Here is a 19,894-nt window from a genome sequence, read left to right as displayed (position 1 = left end):
CCCATTCAGAACCCTCCCCACTTCGGCCCCACTGCCCTCTTTCTGCACATAACATCACTCAGCCCAGCCTGTCTGGGCACTGGGTTCGAATCCTCGGGGCACTCAAGCGGGCGGGACTCCCTTTGTTTCTATCGCCTGACTACACCAAGCAGGGTAGGCGCTTTGTTTGCGAACTGCCCACCAGCACGGAGGCCTGATCTCTCGGCGCCAGGAGAGACAGCATTGGGGGTAGGCACTTTGTTTGCAAGCTGCCCAACCAGCACGGAGACCTGATCTCTTGGCACCAGGAGAGCCAACATTGGGGAGAGCCCGCGTTGGGTAGGCAAGGAGACCTGATCCGGTAAAAGAGGATTCATAAGGGAGCATTTGGAAGAAGAGATGGGCAGATGCCAAGGCAAGAATTCGCCCAACAAGCTGAAAAGCAACATGAAGTCACCAGAAACCAGCGACCTCACAACGGGAGGACATGAACACCTTAATCAAGAAGAAGTAGAAAAGATTGACTTCATGAAAGTGATTGATGCCCTTAAACAGCATGTAAAAAACGCCCTTATAGAAATGGATGAGAAATATAACAGAAAGTTTGAAGAATTGAATAAATCAGTGAGTGATACCGTAGAAAACCAAGGAAAAACAATCAAGCAGATAATGGAAACAGTTCACAACTTGAAATCTTGTTGATTTTCTCCAGGAACCAGCTTTTTGTTTCATTGATTCTTTGGATTGTTTTCTGTGTTTCTATTTTGTTGATTTCAGCCCTCAGTTTGATTATTTCCAGTCTTCTACTCCTCCTAGGTGAGTGTGCTTCTTTTTTTTTTCTAGAGCTTTCAGGTGGGCTGTTAAGTCTCCAATGTGAGCTTTCTCTGTTTTCTTTAAGTGGGCACTTAGTGATATGAACTTTCCTCTTAGGACTGCTTTCATAGTGTCCCATAAGTTTAAGTATGTTGTTTCTTTATTTTCATTGAATTCCAGGAAGACTTTAATTTCTTAATTTCTTCCTTAATCCAGATATGGTTCAGTAATTGACTGTTCAGTTTCCATGAGTTTGTAGGCTTTCCAGGGGTAGCATTGTTGTTGAATTCTAACTTTAATCCATGGTGATCTGATAAGACACAGGTGGTTTCTAATATTTTTTTGTAACTGTGGATGTTTGCTTTGTTACCGACTATGTGGTCAATTTTCGAGAAGGTTCCATGAGCTGCAGAGAAGAAGGTATATTCTTTCCTCTTTGGGTGGAATAATCTATAGATGTCTGTTAAGTCCATTTGCTTCATTACCTCCATTAATTGTCTTATTTCTCTGTTCGGTTTCTGTCTGATTGACCTGTCCATTGGTGAGAGAGGAGTGTTGAAGTCTCCTACTATTAGTGTGTGCGGTTTGATGGCTGCCTTGAGTTTTAGCAATGTTTCTTTTATGTATATGGGTGCTTTTATATTAAGGGCATAGATGTTCAGGATTGAGACTTCATCCTGATAAACTGTTCCTGTTATGAGTATAAAATGCCCCTCTCCATCTCTTCTGGTTGATTTAAGTTTGAAGTCTACTTTGTTAGAGATTAGTATGGCCACACCTGCTTGTTTCTTAGGTCCATTTGCTTGATAAGCCTTTCCCCAGCCCTTTACTCTGAGTAGGTGCCTGTCTTTGTGGTTGAGGTGTGTTTCTTGTAAACAGCAGAATGTTGAATCCGGTTTTCGTATCCAATCTCTTAGCCTGTGCCTTTTAATAGGTGAGTTAAGTCCATTGACATTATGTGATATTAATGACCAGTGGTTGTTAACACTGGTCATTTTTTTAGTAGTAGAGTTTGTGTGTTTCCCTTCTTTGATTTGTGTTTGTGAAGGGTCTCTAGATGTCTGAGTTATTGTGGTCATTGTTGGACTCCTTGGTTAGTGATTTTCCTTCTATTACTTTCTGTAAGGCTGGATTTGTGGCTGCGTATTGTTTAAATTTGTTTTTATCCTGGAAAATTTTATTTTCTCCATTTATAGTGAACGAAAGCTTGGCTGGGTATAGTAATCTGGGCTTGCATCCATGGTCTCTTAGTTTCTGAAGTACATCTATCCAGTGTCTTCTGGCTTTCATGGTCTCCATGGAGAAGTCAGGTGTAAGTCTGATAGGTTTACCTTTATAAGTAATTTGGCCTTTTTCCTTTGCAGCTCTTAATATTCTTTCCTCATTCTGTATGCTTTGTGTTTTGATAATTATATGGCGAGGGGATTTTTTTTTTTGATCCAGCCTATTCAGTGTTCTGTATGCTTCTTGAACCTTCATAGGTATATCTTTCTTTAGGTTGGGAAAGTTTTCTTCTATAATTTTATTAAATATATTTTCTGGACCATTGAGCTGCACTTCTTCTCCTTCTTCTACTCCTATTATTCTTAGGTTTGGTCTTTTTCTTGTGTCCCATATTTCCTGAATATTTTGTGATGAGAGTTTCTTGGACTTGCTGTTTTCTTTGATCAGTGTGTTTATTTTCTCTATGTTATCCTCAGAATCTAAGATTCTTTCTTCTATCTCTTGTATTCTGCTGGTTATGATTGTTTCTGTAGTCTCTGTGCATTTACCTAGATTTTCCATGTCCAGCCGGCCCTCTGATTGTGTTTTCTTCTTTGCCTCCATTTCAGTTTTCATGTCTTGAACTGTTTCTATTATCTGCTTGATTGTTTTTTCTTGGTTTTCTAGGGTATCATTCATTGATTTACTCAATTCTTCAAACTTTCAGTTATAATTCTCATCCATTTGTATAAAGGCATTTTTTACATGGTGTTTAAGGGCCTCTATCACTTTCATAAAGTCAGTTTTTTCTACTTCTTCTTGATTAAGGCGTTCATGTCCTCCTGTTGTGAGGTCGCTGGGTTCTGGTGGTTTCATGTTGTTTTTCAGATTGTTGGGTGAATTCTTGCATTGGCGCCTGCCCATCTTTTCCTCCTAATTGTACCCTATGGATCTTCTTTTACAGGATCAGGTCTCCTTGCCTACTGATGTACCGTCCCCGTGTTGGGACTCCCCAGTGATGACTCTCCTTGTGCTCCAGTGATGATCTCCGTGCTGGTTGGGTAGCTCGTAAACAAAGCGCCTACCTTGCATGCTGCATGCAGGCTATAGAGACAAAGGAACTACTGCCCTCCTCTTTGCCCTCCCAATTCGGGTTCGGTCCCAGCACCCAAGCAGGCTGAGTTCGAAGGTGCTATGCTGCCAAAGAAGGGAGGGAGGGAGGGAGACAGGGGGTGGGGGGATCTGGACGTAGGCTGGATGGGATGGGGAAAGAAGGTATCGGGCGGTGTAGCCCCTGCCTCAGCAACTTATTTTATTAGACAATCTGATCCAGGCATTAGGCTAGATGCAGAGCTGAGATTGAACCTCCAGTATAATTATTAAATTTGACTTTTGAATGTGAAATACAATAAACCAAACATCAGCAGATGATCTGTCTGGGAGATGAAAGGTAGCAAATCATTTTCTTCAAAGCATGTAGTTTAGAAGAAATGGCCTCCTGGCCATGACTGGACCTTAAAATATGAGATGATTAACAGAAACAACAGCATATATGGGAACCTAAACATGATGTCACATTAAAGTGTAGAGAGGCTTTCTTTTTTTTTTTAAAAAAAAAGCCTTCCTAACAGCTGCCATGAGATGGCAAGGGTTAAGGTTGGAGAACCAATCCAGTCTTAAATCCAGAACTAAGAAAAATCAGTTTTACAAATTTTCAGGGTTGGTGGGAAATATGACATCGCATGATATAGGTTCACCATAGTGCACAAAATTAAGAACACAGAGGAGCAAGTATTGGTTAAAATTAGTCGTTGATGTTAGGCTATAGCAGTGTTCTGAATTTTCTATGACGTGGAAAGTTGCAGGGATGTCTTCCCTGATCTCTTCAAATGGTACAAGATGGCTTTTTAAAGAGTGGAATGCCTTTAGGAGGTAGACAAGTATTAGCTTACGAAAAATTATACAGGGGCAAAAGTCAAGTTAATATCATCAATTTTGCCTTGTAGGTAATGTATTTCCTTAGGCAAAATAATCTTTTGTCTTATAAACCTCAGGTGAAAAAAGATCTTAAGAGGGCAATATATCATAAACCAATGATGTTAGATTATACTCTTGTACACTGTAAAGATTTGTCACTCATATTGGTTTAATAAAATGGTGACTGGCCAGTAGCCAGATAGGAAGTATAGATGGGACAACCAAATTAGAAAAATTCTGGGGAATAGGAAAGCCATATGCAGAGGAAGCAAGATGAAAATGTACCAAGCCATGTAGCTAAACATAGAAAATAATTACAGATTAATTTAAGTCGTAATGTCTAGTTAGTAATAAGCCCAAACAAATTTAAGTTGTAAGGGCTTGTTAGTAATAAGCCTGAATAGGCCAAACAGTTCATAATTAACATAACCCTCGATGTATTAATTTGTGACTGAATGGCTGTGGGAATGTGAGGGACAGAAAGTTCTGTCTACAAGCTAATGTAAAACCAAGACACAGAAAAGTACATCCAGAAAAGTTCTTAAGAAACATGGATTTAAGCTCTGTCAAATAAACTACTTTCTAAAATAGTGGTTCACAAGCTGTGGCTCATGACCCCATTGTGGGTTAACAACCCTTTTACAGGGGTCTCTTAAACAAATTTGAAGTAACAATGAAATGCAAATTTGAAGTAACAATGAAAATTTTTTTATGGTTATGGATCACCATAACATTAAGAACTGTATTAAAGAGTTGCAGCATTAAGAAGGTTGAGAACCATTGTAATTCTTTTGTATCTTTTAATAGGAGAATGAGCCTTCATCTTCAATGATAGCTACCTGTCAAGATGTTTCGAAAGTGCTCAGTTAATATGTCTCAGTAAAAATGATTTTAGATAACCATCAGGCACTCTGGTAACTCTAGGTTTTGACAGGAGAAATTTTAAGTGTTTAACATGGTGATTGGATTTGTTCTTTTGCTTTGTTACAACTGAACCCTCTTTTTAAAATTAAACTTTAGTAACCAGTGCTAATAGAAATGTTCAAAACACCTGTCTATGCAAAACCAGTCTAATCTTAAAAATTAATTATTGGAAAAAAAGATTACAGCTAAAGTAGCTAGGACAGTGCTAGTCATTTGTAGATCTGTTAGGGAAAAAAAAACAAGGTATGTGAAACTAGACACTGGTTTTCCAGGAATTGTATAAGCAGTAATGTACAAGAGACACTCAAAATATATAAGCTGCTCAAAGAAGCTTAGACCAGCTAAATGATCTGGAAGACACACTAAGTACAGGCCGTGCAGTGTGCTCTAGGTTTTGGATGGGGTGGGTAAGTCATTTCTGCTACAAGTTAATTAATCTCTGTAGTTAATTGTAAGTTAACCTCAAAGCACTACATCAGTTCACCAAGTTAGATTCTTGTGGTCTCATTATTTTGGTCTGTGGCTGTTTCCTTATCAAGAGTGAGTAACTGCTTGCTCTTGACTTCCCAAGAATATTGTGTCTCAACATACTAAGTTATATCCTTAACTTTTTCCTTGAAAAACAAAGAGCTGTGAGTCACAAAACAAAAATAACATCTCTGCTGGTGGTGTTGTTGGTGGTGATGCCTTTCATCTCATGAAAGTACCATGGAAATACAAAAGGGCTGAATGTGGATATTTATTCCTTTTTGTCCCACATGAAACAAAATATTAAGAATTATTTGGATTACTGAACAGAGAAGAAATCTGCAAATGACCATGAACAAAGGGGGTAATATTTTCAAAAATTTTATCAATAATTTGCCGTTTTTTAGATTAAGGTACATTCTGGCCCATTCTGTTTAACAATGGGCCAAGGAATATATCAACTATATCAAACAGGCACATCAAGTTACAGGTTAAAGACTATGGTCATTTGAAGTATTAGTTGTATAAAATGCCTATTAACTAATTCAGTGTTCATGGTAGTTTTTAACTGCACAACTGTTATTAGTAATAAGAATTCACCATATAAAAGTATGATTACAAAAGGAAATTTAAATAGTAGTAATAATTTTGTTTTTTTTTTTAATGGAGCAAATCTTTATACTAGAGCTTAATGTGTCTGAAATGTTAGGTCAATGTCACACCAGAGCATGCTATGAATAAAATTAAATGTATAGTCTGTGAAAATGTGTAGATATTAATAAAGCACCAAGAAATAAAACAGAATAAATTTTCCCAATCTTTATTTATGAATCCAGCAAAATTTCTACAAAGCGGCAAAATTTTCATTAAGTATGTTGTATTGCTTGTGGAAATATTTAGTGTGAAGAGAGCTTCCAAAATACTATATATAATAAAAAGTTACCACTTTAAAAATAGTACTAATCTGAGAATCTTAAATAACAAACAACAACTCAGAATTATTTTAATTAAGTAGTTTCTGTTTTAACTGAAGCCTCTCCTCTATCTCAAAAGAACAGATTTTATGAATGGACAAAGAAAAATGGTGCTTCGAAGCATGACTGAGGATAACAAGAAAATAAGCCAGATATTTTGGAAAATGACAATTCAAAATGTTGTGGAATCTGATGATAGCCATTTAATTATAAGACTGAGGAAGCACGTTTAGAAGCCTAATCTAATAAACTCTACAAAATAATAAAAAAATCAGTACAGTTCCTCTACAATAGAAAAATATCAAGTACAGCTCTTCTATTATGCTTCTACACATTGTAGTAAAGCAAAAAGATGCATATTTGTTACTTTTTTGAGAATGAGAATTAATGTCAAATAATATATTTTGTACATTTTATCTTTTGCACACTGGTACTGGCATTCATCATAAAACACTATACATATTCCACAGTAGGTGATTTATATAATCACAATAAACACAACAAATACTTCCAACTCCATGTTTATTTGGAATCTCTTTTTATACTTTTAAATACTAAGCAGGCACAGAAAAAGCTCTGCATATAAGGCCAAAATGCACTGACACAACAAACCAGTTATTTATTTGTGTGTCACTGATCCTTTGTTAGGGGTGAAGATACTTCTTCATTGCTTTCATAAGTTTCTTGTGGTTCATCGTTTTTCTGAGGGTTATTCAAGAGATGTGCTCCTCGATTTGAATATGGCTGTTCAGGTACATAATTCTAGGAGGGGAAAGAAATTTTCAGCTCAAACTTTTCAAATATTACAATTTAAAATTTAAACCATATGTTCAAGCTTTTTAAAGCAGATTTAAAAATGTTACTACAACCTGTTTTATTAAATTCACGTAGTTGTTAAACAAAGAACTTACAGACTGATTCCTATGTTAAAGTCCCATCTGAAAAAGTAAGTATATATAAATCTTTGAACAATTTTCTTTGTTTTATATTTATAGAGAGGAAGCATTTAAGACTTTTCTATGTCTAACTCTGATAAAAATAAAGGCATTCCAAGTATGGCTCTTATAGCATCACTGGAGAACTTGCCAAACATGTCTGTTTTGGAGAAAGAATTTTCCTATGTAGATCAGGATGGTTTCAGCTAGAATATTTCCACAGCTGTATGTGGGAAATATGAAAACTACAGTCATGCACCATCATTTATAGAGTCAGAACATAAAATCTTTAAGGTTCTAATTAAGTACTTTCAAGCCACGGTTAGACTACATTTGAGAATGACTTTCTTAAAAGAACTGAACTATATAACACTCTTGGCTTAATATTATGACTGTCTTTCCAGAAGTGCCTCTTCCTGAAATCTTTTTTAAAAAATCTCATAAAACTGTTCAATCCGTAGTTAACTATTTTTTTTTTATTTTTCTTTGTTTCATGTTTCCCAGGCTGGCCTTGGACTTGTAATGTGTCCAGATGTTAACTCTCCCTAGACCTAGCTAAATTGTTCTAATGTATGAATTCCATTAATGAAAAACAAATAGAAGACTAATCTAAATTTTACATAATCACAATACATGGACATTGCCTTATAAATCAGTAACTTTTCATTCATGTTTTTACGTCTTTTATCAACTAATGTCTTTTAACTTATTTCTTACCTTTTCTGGCAACAGGTCACAGGCTTTTGCAAGTGTCATTTTTGCACTATGAGATCTCTCTAAAAAATAACCGTCTGATGTTTCATTGCTTTGTATTGGAGGAGAAGAATTGCTGTAAGTGCAGTGAGGATTACAAGAATATGTTCTTCTTTCAAGTTCATCTCCGAGCCATTCAACTGCCCTAGTCCATTCCTTTTTAAGATCTCCATTACCCTTAAATAGAAAAACAAAACTATATGTTTAGAATTAAGAAATTAGGGGGCTGGAGAGATGGCTCAGAGGTTAAGAGCATTGCCTGCTCTTCCAAAGGTCCTGAGTTCAATTCCCAGCAACCACATGGTGGCTCACAACCATCTGTAATGGGGTCTGGTGCCCTCTTCTGGCCTGCACAGACAGAATATTGTATACATAATAAATAAATAAATATTTAAAAAAAAAGAATTAAGAAATTAGCTGTGCAGTGGTGGTGTGCGCCTTTTAATGCCAGCACTCGGGGGAGGGGCAGAGGCAGGCAGATCTCTGAGAATTCAAGGCCAGTCTGGTCTAGAGTGAGTTCCAGGACAGCTAGGGACATGAGAAAGAGAAGTCCTATAACAAAAAACCAAAAATCATTAGGAAATTAAATTTACTATTTCAACCTAAAATGGGAACTCCCAAACTGTGTTTTCTTTGGAAATTTTGAGTCAGAACTTCATAAAACTATTTCAAAAAAAAAAAAAGACTTTTACCTGTAAGATTTGGTAGGCAACAGGACAACTGTTAAAGAGAGTTACCATGCATTTAATACACTGATATGCTCTTTTTTGGTAGTGATTCTTACAACGCTGAATTGTATCAAACAGCCCATCTCGATCATTTGGAATTCCTTTAAGTGCTTTATGAATTCTGAAAAGATCCCAAAACAAGACAAAATTGTAACACCTAGAAGAAATGCACTTTTCTTTTCTCTTTCTTTCTATCTCACTAACAGACCAGGCTAGCATTAAAGTCAAAGAGATCTATCTGCCACTGTTTCCCAAATCACCACATTTGTTCAAAGCCAATAATTTAAAATGATTTCTGTGCATAAATCAATCCTTTTGAGGTAAATATAGTTTCTTTTTGAAAAGTAGGTAGTATTAGTAAAACCCATCAATGCTAATCAAAAGAAACAAAAATTGTAACACCAACCAAAATAAACAATTGAAAATTATGGAAAGTTAGTGAAAGGAGTTTCACAACATTTGTTTCATGGTAACTTTTTTTTTTGGCTCTTGAAATTTCTTTAACATTAGTTGATTTATTGAATGCTTTTTGTTATTAATTCTAGGTACTGTTCTGAAAACAGTTGATAATCACATTGAAATTTATGATAAACTGGGTGACAATTTGAAACTACTAATAATTTATGCAATCTAACATTTCTAATCTAAAAACAAGATTGCAATAGAATTTTTCTTAACTGAAATGTAAATAAAATTTAATAACCACTTAACTGAACAAGGAAAAAGTAGAAGTACACTTTTTCACTGTCAGGTGCAATTTTTCCAAGAACTTGTGAAGCTAATTATGCTGTTAGAATAGAGGTGTACCATACCTATGAGTTTGCCAGGAATCCTCCATCAGAATAATTTGCAAGAGTAGATCCAAATGTTGCCGAAGTTCATATGTATATGAATATGCAATCTAAAAATAGTTTAAGGCACAGTTAGATTGCATTTAAAGGACTATGAATAAAAGTAGATATTTTTATTTTGCTTTACCTGCCAAAGCAGTTCGCTGAGAACAGAAGATGAGAATTGGGGATTCTCCCAGCAGCAGAAGCAAAGTAACTTGACTGTTTCCTCTGAGTTGCTGTAGTTTTCAATAATTTTCTTCACATAAGTGGTTCTTACAAATAAAATGTCATCCACATTCTGCTGAATTGGCATTATGGGCTGTGACAAATTTGGGTCACCAAAAGGATTTGGAAGAGGGGAATTACCTGCAACATATTTGTCATTAATGAAAAACCTCAAAATTGTAATAAAAGATTATTCCAAACAATGAAATCTGATGTTTACACTCTCTATAAAGCACAGTAGTATACATTCGATAAAGTGATCAAATTATAGATCTTAAATGGTAGTTTCTGGAAGTGAGAAAAATAATCTTCAAAAGGCTTGGAATACTTCAGAAATTTGTATGTCCTTCCTGAGCAGGGGCCATGCTAATCTTTTTATCATTCTAATTTTGTGAATTAGGTGAGAGAATAGGATCCTGATGATTTTCTTCACTCATATGCTATAGCACATATATGAATACATATAGTAAACTAAAAGCTATTTATTAGTAGCTGGATTAAAAGAAACCAATTTAAAACATAAATAAGCTAACATTTTTTTGATGGTAATACTGTCTAAAGCTTGTAGTTCCAACATGTGAGAAGCTGAGTCAGGAGAATTGTTGTGAGTTACAACTCAGTTAGTGCCCAATCATATGACAAAAGCATTTGTTCAACTATGTTCATAGCAGCATTATTTGTAATAGCCGGAACCTGGAAACAACCTAGATGTCCTTCAATGGAAGAATGGATGAAGAAAGTGAGGAATATATACACATTAGAGTACTACTCAGCGGTAAAAAACAATGACTTCTCGAAATTTGCATGCAAATGGATGGAAATAGAAAATACTATCCTGAGTGAGGTAACCCAGACCCAAAAAGATGAACATGGGATGTACTCACTCATAATTGGTTTCTAGCCATAAATAAAGGTCAGTGAGTCTATAATTGGATATCCTAAAGAAGCTAGATAAGAAGGTGAACTCAAAGAAAAACATATAGCTATCCTCCTGGGTAGGGGAAGTAGACAAGATTGCCAAGCAAAAAATCGGGATCTTAAGGGTGGGGTGGGAGGGGGGTAAGGGGAGATGGGGAGAGAAAAGTGAGAAGGGTAGGATGGGGAGAACTTGGGGCAACGGGGTGATTGGGATAAAGGAAGGTTGGATAGGAGAGCACGGAAGCACATATCTTAATTAAGGGAGCCATCTTAGGGTTGGGAAGAGACTTGATCCTAGAGTGGCTCCCAGGTGCCCAAGGTGAGGTCCCCAGTTAGTTCCTGGGACAGCTGAAGATAGGGAACCTGAAATGGCCCTATCCTATAGCCATACTGATGAATATCTTGCATATCACCATAGAACCTTCATCTGGCGATGGATGGAGATAGAGACGGAGACCCACACTGGAGCACTGGACTGAGCTCCCAAGGTCCCAATGAGGAACAGAAGGAGGGAGAAGATGAGCAAGGAAGTCGGGACCACGAGGTGCGCACCCACCCACTGAGACAGTGGGGCTGATCTGTTGGGAGCTCACCAAGGCCAGCTGGACGGTGACTGAAAAAGCAGGGGATAGAACCGGACTCTCTGAGCATGGCGGACAATGAGGGCTGCTGAGAAGCCAAGGACAATGGCACTGGGTTTTGATCCTACTTCATGTTCTGGCTTTGTGGGAGCCTAGCCAGTTTGGATGTTCACCTTCCTAGACCAGGATGGGTGGGGGGACTTTGGACTTTCCACAGGGCAGGGAACCCTGTCTGCTCTTCAGACTTGAGAGGGAGGGGGAGAAGATTGGGGGGATGGGGAGAGGAGTGGGGGGAGGGGGGAGGAGTGGGAGGCTGGGAGGAGGCGGAAATTTTTTTTTCTCAATAAAAAAAAAGACTACATAGTGAATTCTAGGCCTAAGCAAGAGAGGAGGAAGGAAGGGAGGGAAAGGGGAAATGGGAGAGAGAGAGTGATAAAAAGGGAACATATGCGAGAGAGAGTGGAGGGGAGAGAGGTTGTGCAAAAATAAAACAATAAAACTTCCTCCCAAACAATAAACTAATCCAAAAAGTTATCATCTAAAAATAATGAAAAATGCATCATACTTCAGACTTCTATTTTATAAACTTTCAGTATTACTTGGAGTATAATGCACAGCTAACAATACTTTGAAACTATTACACAATAAAGCATTCTACTTTACCACTGATTGAAGACTGCATTCTTGATGAGACACTGCAACATCGTATCAGTTGAGATACTACTGAGTATAACTTACCTAACTCAGCATACTGGTATTTAATTGGAGGACCTGGCCCTTCATCCAAAGACACAAGCATAAAGATAGCAGGTACATTTAGTTTTAGAAGCTGAGCTTTTTCTGCCAAACCTATAAAAACGGAAGATCATTTTGTAAGAAAAAGGATGAATTGAATGACAGTTCTTTGTAAGTTATGAATAAAATTCTCACTATTAGTTTTGAAATAGGTAACTACAGGCAGAATGTGGACAGAAAACACTGATATTAAACACTAAGTATTAAAAAAGGAAATTATCATGATAGTAGTGTCTTGTTTTTCCCATTTATTTATAAATATGAGAGTTTCACTTGCGTTGTTTCTGTGAACCAACAAGCATGTTTTAGTCCCCAAGGAAGAAATGGGTTTACATGTAAGTCCCGGGAATCAAACCAGGCTCACAAGTGTCCTTAACCACTCTTCAGCCCTCAAAGATACTAGCTTATTAACTACACTAGGTCAAAAAAGAAATTAACAAACTTTCTAGCAGAGGAAAAAAAGGAGAAATTAAAAGGCAAGTCAATTTTTTTTTCTGTGTGTGAACTATCAGTCTCTTTCACTAAGTGCAAAAATTCCTTGGGTAAAGAAGTATTTTTGTTGTTTTTGTTTTTTCAAGACAAGATTTCTCTGTGTAAAAGTCCAAGCTTGCCTTGAACTCAGAGCTCTACCTGTGTCTGCCTCATAGCGCTGGGATTAAAAGTGTGCATCACCACTGCCTGGCCAAAAAAGTATATTTATACTCTTCTTTCCTCTTTGATATCTGTCTCAATTTTCTTAACTCGAAACTAAAGAAAAAGAATTATTAAATCTCTATTTACTTATTTATTTCCCCCTTGGTTTTGACACAAGGTTTTTCTGGGTAGCAGTCCTAGCTATAAACCAGGCTGGTCTTGGACTCACAAAGATCAGCCTACCTCTGCCTCTGGAGTGCTCGAATTAGTCTTTCAAAAGGCAACATGAATCAGTTATAGAATCTAATATAAATTCTATCACAAGATAGTTTTTTAATTAAAAGGGTTAAATACAAGTTACCTTATGGTATAAGATGAAAAGCACCATAAAATATTAATTAGAAAATTTACAATTGGTTTTAAAGATATGATAACATACTTTAAAAGAATAATTATTATTAACTTTATGGTTTCATTTTCATAGTCATGAAACAATCATTAAAAGAATTAAGTGGGGGCTGGAGAGATGGCTCAGAGGTTAAGAGCACTGCCTGCTCTTCCAAAGGTCCTGAGTTCAATTCCCAGCAACCACATGGTGGCTCACAACCTGTAATGGGGTCTGGTGCCCTCTTCTGGCCTGCAGGCATACACACAGACAGAATATTGTATACATAATAAATAAATATTAAAAAAAATAAAGGTGTGAACTTCCACATACAACTCTGATGTATGATTCTCTTTAAAAAAATAAATAAAAGAATTAAGTATACTCCTTACCTAAACTGGCATACATTACAAATAAACTGAAGTATTGCTGTAAATGTCGCCCATGTTCAGAAACTTCCCTTCTCAAGAGATTTAATACAGCTTTTAGTAAATGATCACTCAAGTTCAAATTATCACATATCTGGAAAAACAACATTCTATCAACAGCTACATACATCGATGTATTTTTGTTGGCATAAAATGGTTACATTCCTGTATATGGAAAAAAATTCAGGTTTATCAAACAGGAAATAAAGAACTTCATCAAGCCTTCACACTTGGTATTGTTCATAAAAGAGCAAAAATATATGTGCGTGGTTGTTTGAAAAGGCCAACAAAGGAAGTAGCATTATAAGGAGATGTGACCTTATAGCCTCTTTGGAGGAAGTGTGTCACTGGGGAGATATACACATACATACATACACACACACACACACACACGCACACACACACACACACACACACACACACACACACACACACTGAGGTCATATATATGCTCAAGATACTGCCCAGTGTCTCAGAACATCACCTCTTGTTGCCTGCAAGCCAAGACATAAGAACTCTCAGTTACTTTTCTAGCATCACATCTGCCTGCATTTTGTTTTGCTTCCCACCATGCCAATAATGGACTAAGTCAAACAACTGTACAGGCCAGCTATCCAATTAAAGGTGTTCCTTATAATAAGTGTCATGGTCATACTGTCTCTTCATAGCCAGAGAAACGCTAGCTAAGACAAAAGTTAAGGATACTTAACAAGGTGTTAAGGTTTGTTTTTGAAACAAGGTCTATGTAGCTCTACCTATTCTGGAAGTCAGACTGGCTTGGACCTAGCAGAGACTTGCCTATCTCTGACTCCTCAATAGTAGAATAAAAAGGCATGCACTACCATACCATACGGAATGTTACAGTTTATAAATCTGGGTTTGATTGCATATAAGTTCGAGAGAAGTCTGAACTATGTATTGTGATCTGTCTTTACCAAACCCAACAGGGTATTTAACAAAAATATTGTGATTATAAGATCAAACTTTAAACACATTCTGAAGATATAGTCAATATCTGAGTAGAAATTTCCATATCAAAGTGCCCAGTGACAAATTTTCATTAGCATAAAATAATTTTAAAAACCTGCAAGTGTTACAATGTACATTTAGATGAATGGTAAATATTTCAAATGCAACACATAAATATTATTTTAATTGTAAGACACAAAATTTTATTTTTAACTAACTAACTATTACAGAGAAGCTGACAATTACCTGACCACAAGGTGCTGGACTTGCAAAAGGTGATAAAAAGGGTGAAGGATAAGATCCATCTTGCAAAGAAAAATGTGCAATGGATACGATAAGCTTTGCAAATGTACCTCTCACTTCTGCACTTGGACATTCCAGGAGATACTCAGAAAAACGATTTGATACATTAAATAGGACATTGTGAGCAAACCAAAATCGTACATTCTTGCTGTGACGGAGAAGAATACACAGCACATCGCACCTAAATCAGAAACATCTATTAGTATTGATTTATTAAGATACTTACTGGGGGTTCTCTACAAAAGAGGAAGTTTTTTATGAAACAAAAAAAATGAGGCTATTGTTGGTTCAGATACAAATGTCATATTAACCAATAAAGTATTATAACAAGTTCCACAAAGTAATCAAATGCGTTAAGTCAATGATGATGTTGAGTCTCTGTAAAAATCAACTTCTTTAATATAAATGATGTTGAAAGAGTTTTTATAGGTAGATAGTATGTTTTGTAATTTTATAGTTAGTAATGATTTAAAATTACAGCTAAGAAAATTTCATCTACTAAGTGACACAGCTTTACTCTTTTCACAGTGAAAAAGACCATAAGAATATGCCACGAATAAGAAATAACAGAAAACATTTGTGCTGGAAAGAAAGCTCAATAGTTAACAAATTATACAGCTACTGCAAAGGATGTAGTTCAGTTGTTAGCATCCATGTCTAACAGCTCAGAACTGCTAGTAGCATTAAATCTGGTGCTCTTTTCTGGCCTTCTCATGCACCTGGACATATGTAGCATAGACCCAGACACATACAATTAAAAATAACATGTTTTTAGAGACAAGTTTCTCTGGGTATCCTATGTAGAATAGGCTGCCCTCAAACTTACAGAGATCCATATACCTCTGCCTCTAAAGTGCTGGGATGAAGGGTGTTCACTACCACTGGGCCTGGATGTAATAGTCAATTATTGAAAAACTAAGTCTAATAAAATTTTTCTGAGGTCTAGGTGTTGTAGGAGAAATCTTAATCCCAGCTATGGAACACAGAGGCAAGCAAGACCTATAGAGCCAAGTCCAGGGTAGGCAGAGTACATAGTGAGACTGTCTCAAAACAACAGGAGTAAGAGAGACAGACCCCTCTTCACAGGACATGGAGTGTTAAATTTCCAATACCCATATCATGGGTCAGAGATATCTGTAACTCTAGTTTTAGGGCATCTATGAATGCTAGGAAATGTGTTACACACCCATAAATGACGGGAAAACAGTCTTTCTTAACAGTATACACAAAATACAAACAATTTGGAAGACTTTCCTCATATCAGTCCAAAGATCTTTCTCTGATGTTTGAAATTAGTATTGTCCTGTCACGGTTAAACACATACATACATGCACACACACATAACACAGCACCAGCTTGCTCTATATAGAGAGTACCAGGACAGTCAGGGCTACACAGAGAAACTAGGTATTAAAAACCCAAAAAAGGCAGGCAGGCAATGGTGGCCAAAGTCTTTAATCCAAGCACTCAGGAGGTAGAGGCAGGCAGATCTCTATGAGTTCAATGCCAGTCTAGTATACAAAGCAAGTTCTTAGTATAAGGCTACACATGAAAAAAGTCTCAATCCCCCAAAACCCAAACAAATCAAAACCAACCAACCAAAAACAAACAAAAGCCAAAAATCCAACAACAACAACAACCAGAACAACAACAACCAAACCATATAGCTGGGCAATGTTAATTCTGACACTCAGGAGGCAGAGGCAGGGGGACCTGGGTGTTTGAAACCAGCAAGGTGTGCATAGTGAATCATATGACAGCCAGACATAGACAGATACATAAGAGACACCATCTGAAAAAAAAGAAAAACAAACCAACCAACAACCAAAGAAACAAAACCCTAAGCAAAAATTGAAAAAGAAAAAAAAAACACCTAAAGAACCAAAACAGTAAAGTAAACATACCAATTATGTTAGAACACATAAAAAATGAAATTCATACTCATACCAGTCATCAGCAGGGCCACGGACTATTTTCTTAGTATGAAATCCAGTTGTAAAAAGGAATCTAGCAGCTAGCTGAATGCTAATCATTGTAATATCTTCCGCTTCAGGTGGCAAATGATCTTGTCCTTTAAGTTAAAAAGCAACACATAATTAGACATGTTTTATTTCAAGTTAAAAATAAAAGTTTTATTTCAGTGTTAACAAATACAAGAACCATATTTTCTACAACTTTTACTTTAAAATAGATCTTACTGAAAATGCTGACATATTAAATGGATTCAGGTGAATCAATGTACAAAGGTGTGTGTGTCTACATACTGAGTTCCAGGACAGCCAGTTACATAATAAAGACTGTTCTTCAAAAACCAAAAACCCCACCAAACGTTAAGGTAAAAATAGAAAAGATAAATTTAAGCACTGTGATATTTGGTAAGAAATTCTTCAAATCATTCACTAGATACCACTTTCATAGGATGTAAGTTCCAGGAAACTTACCTGGAGCAGGGTTTAAGTACACAGCATTACAGGTAAGCAGTTTCTTAATGAACTGAAAATATTCTAAGCTATACTGCATTTGATTATGCAGGAATTGCACATTTTGTTTCCATACATTTCTCTGAATGGCTGGTGACATAATCTGATGAGGTCTTGTGACTGTTAGCTTTGATATAGGTGTTACCATCTTGTCTTCATCAGTTGTACTAATCTGTTCATAAAACAGAATATACGCATTCCACCACCTTTTCTGACGCCTGTATGAAATGCGTTTCATAATATGGTCAAACACTTCTCCCATGTACTCTCCACCAAAGCACTGATTTTTCATTTCTTCGTCATCATCCATCTTACACTCTGTCACGTCCCCGTCATCAAATTTGAACCAGCGACCCCTCTCACTGTCTTTACTATTTCTTTGAATGATGTAAGAATAATAATGTCCACCATTTGCTTGACCACTGTGAACAAGGACACCAACAAGTCTATACTTTGTGCTTCCTGCTATCACACTTTCACATTGCTCATTCTGCTGAATTAAATGAGTCAATGGATTTACACTATCAGCTTCCAGTCTTGTGACGCCTGCTACTGTGTAAGGTTCCATATCCAGTTCTCTTGGGAATTCAAAGTAATCATTGAATTTGATTGCACATTCTCTTTCCCAGTCATAGTCAAATCGTTTCAGTTGGATAGCAAGAACAGTAGGGAGTTTTTTAATCAGTAGGCGCTTTACTGTATCAACCTAAAACAGAAAATATAAATCCAATACATAAAATTTAAAAATCAATCATCTAAATTTACATATGTTACAAATATGGAATATAATCAATGTCATTTTTCAACAATATTTGCAAAACATTTAAATAAGTATGCCTCTTCTTATAAGATGCAAAATAGATATTCCTGAAGGGATTCCATATTGTCACTGTTATCCAATCACCCCTTCAAGGTAGATCGGGAATTTAAAATCGTATTTCCTACATGAGGCACTGTCACGTATGGTGCGGGAGAATTGCCTGTATTCTGTCAATCATGTTTTAAATAAATGCTGATTGGCCAGGCAGGAAGTTCAGGTGGGAAAACCAAACAGGAAGTAGAAATGATGTAATGAGAACAGGAGAAATCTGGGAAGGAGGAAGTTGATTCCTCCCACTCCTGCCCAGACCACCGAAGCAGCACTGATGTGATCTGCTCTGCTGAAAAAAGGTACTGAGCCACATGGCTAACAGATCAGAAAAATGGGTTAATCAAGATGTGAGAGTTAGCCAGTGAGAGGCTAGAGCTAATGGGCCAATCAGCTTATAATTTATGGAGACCTATGTGTGATTTTCTTTGGGGCTAAACAGTTGTGGGGTAAAGGGTGGGACAGAAACACAAACAAGCAGACCCCTCATGTTACACACGTAACCAACCTACTACAATACAGACAGCTTAAAGAGGTATGTGGGTCAAGAAATAGGTGTATTATTTACTGTATACTATATTTAAACATAGTCTGTTTTTATATTCTACAATCTAAAAGCTCACAGGTAATTGACTGAATGTAATAACCATAAATGTACATAAAATAAAGGAGTTGTGAAAATCTGGTACAATCAAATGAACTTGATTTGGTGAGTAATCTGGAGTAAACACTTTTAAACTATTACTACAGAGTCAGGATCTCACTATGTAGTTAAAATTAATTAGCTAGTTCTGGGATTGAAGTTTGTACCACAGTTAACTATTACTTATTATATATGTATTAGTATGTCTTTGTGGGCTTTTGTATCTGTGAGGGCATGTGTATGTGTAGATAGATGCCTATGCACAAAGGCTCAAAGTTGATGCTTCTTCACTTTCTTCCTTATATATCAAGAAAGGATCTCTTATTGAACCTAGAACTCACCATTCTGCCTATTTAGTCTAGCAGTTTGGTCCATAATTCCTTGTTTCTGTCTTCTACACAGTGGGATTATAAGTAGGCGGTCACGCCCACCTAGTTTTTAAAGTGAGTTCTAGGAACCTGAACTCCAGTATTCACATTGGGTAGCAACCATTTCCCCCAAATCTACAAATTCTTTCTATTTTTGGGATGGGGTTGGTGGGAGATGGATGGGGGAGAAAGATGGGGACTGTGTATTACTGCCTGGCATGATGCGCTACATAAACCAGGTTGAGTATGGACTCACAGAGTTGTACCTGTCTGTGCTTCTTAAAAGCAGGGTGTGCCACACCTTGTCATGATATTGTTTTGCTGACGAATCTATACATAAGCTAGAATGCTAATTTCTTTTATGGGACCATTAATGGAAATTAAAGACATAACAGCACTAGGCACAGTTGTTCATACCTGAAATACCAGTATAGGTAACTCTTGAAGCAGGAGTCTAAGTTCAAAGCTAGTCTGGGCTATATAGTTCTAGTCCAGCCCAAGTAACAAGTTTTCCTGAACTAAGCAAATGTTCACAGGGGTGGTGCTATTTGGAAAAATTATGGTCATCTTGGAGGAAGTTTATCACTAGGGGTGAGGGCTTTGAGAGAAAAAAAAACTTGCCTACTTCTGCTTTGCTCTTTTTGCTTTGAACTTGAAATTTAAGATGTGAATTCTTATCTTGCTGTTCCAGGCAGCACATGCCCTACTTCC

The 19,894-nt window shown here is 36.8% G+C and overlaps 1 protein-coding gene and 1 non-coding gene across 2 annotated transcripts in view; both read right to left on the bottom strand.

Annotated features, from left to right (window-relative positions):
• Positions 1-6,968: 6,968 nt before the first annotated feature.
• Positions 6,969-19,894, bottom strand: part of LOC121437306 (probable ubiquitin carboxyl-terminal hydrolase FAF-X) — a 153,978-nt gene continuing 141,052 nt past the window's right edge. The window contains 10 exon segments of the mRNA XM_041637168.1: positions 6,969-7,100; positions 7,991-8,203; positions 8,719-8,875; positions 9,567-9,655; positions 9,733-9,953; positions 11,975-12,160; positions 13,517-13,646; positions 14,768-15,005; positions 16,772-16,895; positions 17,266-18,010. Coding sequence (XP_041493102.1) covers positions 6,969-7,100; positions 7,991-8,203; positions 8,719-8,875; positions 9,567-9,655; positions 9,733-9,953; positions 11,975-12,160; positions 13,517-13,646; positions 14,768-15,005; positions 16,772-16,895; positions 17,266-18,010 — 2,235 coding nt within the window.
• LOC121437309 lies at positions 10,126-10,230 on the bottom strand. Its single transcript, XR_005972956.1, has one exon. It is a non-coding gene; the product is annotated as a U6 spliceosomal RNA (small nuclear RNA).

This window comes from Microtus oregoni, unplaced genomic scaffold (genome assembly GCF_018167655.1).
Source record: "Microtus oregoni isolate MIOR12 unplaced genomic scaffold, Mior012 000051F_ref0000332, whole genome shotgun sequence".
Lineage (NCBI taxonomy): Eukaryota > Metazoa > Chordata > Mammalia > Rodentia > Cricetidae > Microtus > Microtus oregoni.
The sequence above is the reverse complement of the archived record's forward strand: the minus strand, read 5'-3'. Positions and strand labels throughout refer to the sequence as shown.